Source organism: Tympanuchus pallidicinctus, unplaced genomic scaffold (assembly GCF_026119805.1).
Source record: "Tympanuchus pallidicinctus isolate F22 unplaced genomic scaffold, pur_lepc_1.0 scaffold22, whole genome shotgun sequence".
NCBI lineage: Eukaryota > Metazoa > Chordata > Aves > Galliformes > Phasianidae > Tympanuchus > Tympanuchus pallidicinctus.
Genome location: NW_026294739.1, coordinates 14,969,688 through 14,976,053, shown reverse-complemented (window position 1 = coordinate 14,976,053; position 6,366 = coordinate 14,969,688). Strand labels below are relative to the sequence as shown.

Here is a 6,366-nt window from a genome sequence, read left to right as displayed (position 1 = left end):
GGGGTTGTGTGCCCTGGAACCTTCTGCAGGAGGAAGCAAGGAAACACCTGTGAACAGGGAGGAGTAACTGCTGAAGCAAATGGTGTTTGCAGGCATCCTTGCTGTGTTGGACCAGTTGTGCCATTTCACACGTGGTGCGTCACTGAGTGCACGTGCAGGCAGCTCTCGTTACAGACCACTTCTCTGAAATGCTACATCTGATTAATTGTCACTGTGTGTGTAAATATGTTTCTGGTAGCACTTTGAATAATTGTTTGTACCTATGGTGTAAATATGTGAGCTCTGGTAAATGCAATTTTCTAGTTTCAGAAAGCTCATCTGCGTGAGGTCGGCCTTCCTGAACGGAAATACTTCTACGTTAATTCTCTACACTGAGCTATGTGAATTTGAATGCAGATAGGATAGTGATATTTGTTCTGCAGTTATTGGGGGGTCCCTCTGCTTCGTGGTATGTTGCAGATTAACGTGGAACAGCACAGATTTCATAGGGATGTGGCTGCAGTATTGCACCCAAAATGTACTCTGGGTTGATTTCCTTTACTCCTTCAGGGAGCTGAAATGTGAACGCCCGAAGCAGATTAGTGAAAAAGATGAACAGTTCAACTCGTGCCATCTGTTCCCCCAAACACACGCGGTGCCCTGCAGGGAAAAGGGAAAGAAATTAAAAGTGTGAAGCTAAATTCTACGAAAAACAAATAGAACAAGACCAAATCTGTGGGCTTTACAGGAAAATGTGCGACTTTAAATCTTTGGGCCAAATATATTTTTATCAAAACATTTCTTGATGTTCTAGAATGTTTCTAGAATGTTTGTTGTTGTGCTGCAAGACACAATGAAGAGAGTTGCTGAAATGTTTGGGCATTACCTGCTGAGAAGGGTAAGAATGCCTCTTTGTGCACAAAGTTGCCGTCCAAATCGAGGAAGTGGTTTGGGTTGAACTTCCAAGGGGTCGCCCAGTGGTCGCTGTCGTACACCACAGAGTGCAGATTTGGCAGCACAAGTGTGCCCTGCAAGAAGAAACAGAGGTGATATTTCCTATGTGTTGATTCTTCTCTGGCTCATCTCTCTAGTAGATAACTGTGCTATCCTGTGTGTACAGCCAGGTGCTTGGACTCAGCTTGCCCTTCTCCTGCGTGCATCTAGGCATTATCAACCCTTCTGTCCTGTTTTTTGTCATAAGGTGTTACGTGTGGGCTCTCATTTGGAGCACTCAGCTTTGTTTCTTGTCTGTGATGTGCTGTCATGTATTCCCTGTGCCAAGCCAGGAACTGTAGGAGCTGATGCGCTCGACATAGTTAACGTTAACTATCCAAAGCTTGGAGACATGCACACTCCATACCTTTTTAATGTGGAAGCCCAGCAAAGTTGTATTTCTCACACACAGTCGAGGGACCCCCACAGAAGTGATGTTGCTGTACCGCAAAGTCTCATGAATCACAGCGTTTGTGTAGGGCAGTCTTTTGCGGTCTTCATAGCTGATGACATGGGAAGGTTCCAGAACAGCCTCCATCTCCCTTTGAACTCTCTCTGCAGTGCAATAACAATGTTTTCATTTTTTTCCCCCTCTTTGTTTCCAGCCCCAAGGTACGGGGAAAAAAAGAGACTGTGCTACTCTGAAATGCCTTGGGATGTGTTGTAGCATCTGTGTTGGTTTGAATTGGTTGAGAAAATGCATATTCCCAAAGCACAGGATGATCTCTGTGAGGGTAATGTGGTTCTGTGTTCTTAAGGTTTTCCTGTTCTCAAGGTTGTAAAAGTTCTGGCTGCATGCGTAGTCGTGACCTGAGCAAGGTATTGCTCGTTTTATCTCACTGGAAGGGGGTGGCAGTGCATTTTGCTAATTAAAATGATCTTAATGAGCTGGTGGAGAAGGCACAAGGTTTTTGTTTCGGTTGTTAAGCTTTCATTTTTAGATCTCTATTGAGATCTGCCTCTTGTATTCATTGTTAATGTTTATTTGGATCTGTTGCACGTGATGGAGCGACTACTTACGTTGTAACGGCGTTCACTGCGATGTAATGGTGAGCGCAGCTCTCTGCTAGGGCTTTTACTCACCTTGTATTTCTGGGTATTGTACCATATAGAGCAGTGCCCAGAGGAGGGTGGTGCTTGTTGTTTCGGTCCCTCCCAGCAAGAGATCAACCACGGTCTGAACCATATTGTCTTTATTGAACGTAGAGGTGGGGTCGTCTTTGGTCTGTAGGATACATTCACACGAAGGCTATGAAGTGGATTGTTTCATATTTGCTTGTTTGAAGGGCAAGCTGAGTACAATTGCTCAGGTAGCAGTGGGAGTAACTTTGTGATAATGGTGAGCAATCCATCAGTGCACAACTCTTCAGTGTCAAACAAAGCGTGTGTATTGAAATCCTGTTATTGTCACTTGAAGTGCAAGTGTTTGTAGTGGACACTGAGGCCAAGGAGGGGCTGTGGTGATAAATAGATACTTACTTTTGCTATTTGGGTTAGGTAGAAGTCAATGAGATCCTGTGGGTCACCTGCCTTCTCTCTCTCGTGCATCTGGACCTCATTCATAACCAAACTGTGCATGAAGTCATTGTATGCAAACACTTTCTGATGCGGTCCTGGGAAGCGATGCATAAGCCATGGGAAAGCATCGTACATCTGTGATTGTAAATGAATAGAAGAAATAGGAGCATTTTTCATTGGAGAGCCCAATTCCGATTTCCTGATAACTGTAAAAGCACTGCAAGAGTCGTTTCAGTTAGGATGAGAGGCAGTACACGAGTTGGAACATGGGCAATTCTGATTAAATATACAGGTTCTTACCCTGCCCCAGATAGTAGCTTGAAAGTAGATCACGAAATAAACAGCTTTGATAAGCTTGCTGAAAGATTCATCCTCGCTGGAGAAGCGATGGCCAAAAACGACAGCACAGATGATATTGGCGATGGCTTGGACGATGGAAGTGCGGGGGTCGAAGGGCTTGCCTGCAGGTACAGGAGCTACTGGTGAGTATTTCTGGACAGGTGGCAGTGAGCAAAATTAAGGAAGAGGAACGTTTCTTTTAAAAGCAAAAATAATAGTAGTTCAGAGTGTGGGAAACTTAGTCTAAAAGGAGTCTGATCTTCTGCAAGTGAGCTCCAGTGTAATGCGAATCTCTGTAATTGCAGGGAATCTTTATTTCCAATTACCTTTAAATTCTTGAAAAATAGGGTAATGTTTGTCTTTGGGAAGATGGATGCTAGGTCTCTCTTCCCCCACCTCTCTGAGTTGTGATCTGGGTGTTGTGGCTGGATTACACGCCTTCAAATCTGCAGGCAGATATTTTAACTCGAGGGGGGTGGGGGTGAAGGTAACAAATCAGAAAGGAAAGATTTTGAGGTCTTAATATCTCAGTCACGTTGAAATGTCTACTCCCTGATTTGTTTTCAAGTGCAGCATAACAGCTGGCCATATATATGTATATATTTTTTTCTCCACAGACCGTGAAGGCAAAACTTTTGTAATTCTTATCACAGAATCTCGAAGGTTGGAAAAGACCATTAAGAACATCTGGACCAACCATCGACCCATCACCACCATGCCCACCAGCCCACGTTCCTTATTTTACAGGATGGAACACAGCTCTTGTTAAAAAGGGTTGCAGTCCACAGAAAGGTGAAATCTAGAAAAATAATCAAGTACACGTGCTGAAGGTGAGGACAACCTTCAAACTGGCCAAAGGAAAATGGTCCCCTATGCATTTCTGACTTCAGTCCAACCCTCGTTCTGTTTCTTTGAAACAGTAAATGCAACGACTGGGTTTAATATGGGGAAGAATTGCATGGAAGTGAAGATTTGGGCTGTACCAAGGCCTCGTACCAGCTGGTGTGCTCCTATCTTTTGTATCCACTGGCCTTAGAAACGTTGCTCTCAGAAGTCAGTATGGCCCTTTTGCTATATCTAAGGCTAAATGCGTTGGTGACAGACCTTGGGAAACCTCTCTGTGCTTTCATGTCGCTATGAAATAAGATGTGGGTGAGGGATTTGGCTGTGCAGAATATTTATATTTGGGTGCTTTGTTTTGGCATATTCTTAAAATTTTACCGGTTTTTATTTCGTTCAAACCCTACAAAGGAATTCTGTTGGACAACAGAACAACGTGCTTTTTGTGCTGGGCTTTTTTCTCTGCCAAATGGTAGGTTTGCTGCCCAGCAGGTCACAAATTCTGTTCTTTATGGAGGAAAACATGCAGGTTTTCTATCCTCCTTGAATGTAAAAATTGTTACCAGCTGTCCCTGAGACGATGTTGATAATAAACATTTTCTACTATCCTTATTTAAAAAAAAAAAAGCTTCATATTGCGAGCTGTGCAGACAAAACATTTTTTTTCAAGAATGCAATTAAAAAGCCAGTAGAAGTCCCACTGATAGGAAAAATATCTTTACAGCTTGTAAAAAAACGTGTTGTGAAACTTCAGTTCCCCTAATCCGCTGTATTTCAGAAAGTGCTCCAAGTCTTATTTTTCTATGGAATTTACCTTCCGTGTTTGCAAAGATTCCCAGAAGATGGGAGGCCTCTGTTTGAATTTGATGCTCCAAGTTGTTCTTCCCAAATCCTAGGCTCCGTATGATGGTCATCCCGAAGCGTCTCTGTTGCTTCCAGGTGTGCCCGCTTGTCAGAAAAATGCCTAAAGAACACAGAAGCATTTATTTCGGTGCTGGGCAGGGAAATCCTTTCCCTGCAGGAGGCAAAATTGGGTTTGGATGGGGTTATATAGCACTAGCAAAAAAAGATACACGTGTTTCGGTATTGTGACACCTTTTTCGCCCATCATGTCTCTGTAGAATGGCGTGAGAGGTCTTCCAGAAGTCTCCTCTGAATGGGTGACGATGCCATCTTTTACTGCTTTGTACCCATTCAGTACCACCATGGGTGTCTGTCCCATCCATACTGTGTAGATGTTGCCATAGATGTTGGTTAACTGAAGAGTTAATAACAGTGCATCAGTGAGTAGGAAACAGAATGTGTTCACATAAGTATTCGTTTTAAGAATCAAAGAGCAAATGAATGCGTGCAAAGTGCCAAAGATTTTCTGTTTTCTTTCATGAATGAAAATTGACAGTGATCCTTTTTTCCTCCAGCTTCCAAAAAAAGAAGATAAATGCTTTTGCATTCTTCCTTTCCTGTTGCTTTTCCCACTATTGTTCATATTTCCTTCTATTGTCTTTCCTCAGATAATGCTTGTATTTTTCCTTAATCTGATGCAAATCTTGAGTTTTAATTGGCTTATTAAGAACTTGTGCTATGAGCAGAACAAGAATTCGTTCTTTCCCCGCTTCATTTTAGCCTTGCTGACTTTTGGTTATACAAATATGAAAAGAAGGATCCATTTAGAGTGTATGTTTGATCTGCTAATAGAGATTGGACCATCATGGCCTGCAGGTGTTCCAGCAACATTAGTGTCAGCCAAAGGAAATTCAACTAAAGATGGTTTACAAGGCGAGAGTTACCAGTGCAAAGACAGAAAACAAATCCTGTAATGAAACATGATGCTTATTGATATTTAAATGTAAGTTAAAATAGATTCAGACAGATTTTCAGCCGCAGATCACAGAATCATTGGAAAAGATCTCCAAGATCATTCAGTCCAGCTGCCCACCTGCCACCACTATTTCCCCACTGAACCACGTGCAAAAGATAAGACAGAACGAAATACCTTAGCGAGAGTTTCTCGGCGAAGTTTGAAGTCCAGCAGCCACAAGTTCCCAATGATGGGGAGAGGAACCGGTCCTGGAGGGAGCTGGCTGCGCATCCACTGCAGCTTCAGGAACTGCAAGATCAGGAGGGAGGCTGCCAGGGCTACAAACAGCTCAGCGATCCCCAACATGATGGAAATCTCTGCTCGCTGCTCTTGTGTGTGGCTTCCTCTGCAAATCTGGTGCTGTGCAGATGAACGAGTGCTTCTACTGAAATCCAGCTCTCTCTAAGGAACCTATGCCTCCTTTGACCATCTGTCTGTCCCTCCCTCTCGATCTACAGTTTGCCCAGGCTGAAGTCTTCAGAAAACTTGGAAATATGTGATCCCTCGCTAGCCAAGCCACACCTACTCTCTTTTATGATCTGTAATTGTGATCTGTCACAATTTTTTGACACAACTAGAATTTTCTTTCTTTTTTTTGTGTGTGTTGATATTGGGCTTTGCAGTCATTGTTGAGCAGTTATCCAGGAATACCAAACGTCTTGCATAACGGTAACACCTCCTGAAGTTTCTTGTAGTCAAATGCTGAGAATGTGTTACTTATTACCTTTCTGAAACACTGCAATTTTTATGTGGTTTCTTTTACAGAAGTGGAAATGTGTGCATAATAGGATACAGTCTCTGAGCAGAAAAACAATTGAATTCAAGCAACAGAAGGCTAA

General features: G+C 42.9%; 1 protein-coding gene across 1 annotated transcript; it reads right to left on the bottom strand.

Moving 5' to 3' along the window:
• Positions 1–460: 460 nt before the first annotated feature.
• On the bottom strand, positions 461–6,013 carry LOC128081973 (cytochrome P450 2J2-like). Its single transcript, XM_052685770.1, has 9 exons — positions 5,663–6,013; positions 4,765–4,927; positions 4,484–4,633; positions 2,791–2,951; positions 2,452–2,625; positions 2,056–2,197; positions 1,340–1,527; positions 866–1,007; positions 461–639 (listed from the first exon to the last, which is right to left on the bottom strand). Exons 1-9 carry the CDS (start codon positions 5,831–5,833, stop codon positions 461–463), a joined length of 1,470 nt encoding a protein of 489 aa, XP_052541730.1. The 5' UTR covers positions 5,834–6,013.
• Positions 6,014–6,366: the final 353 nt, after the last annotated feature.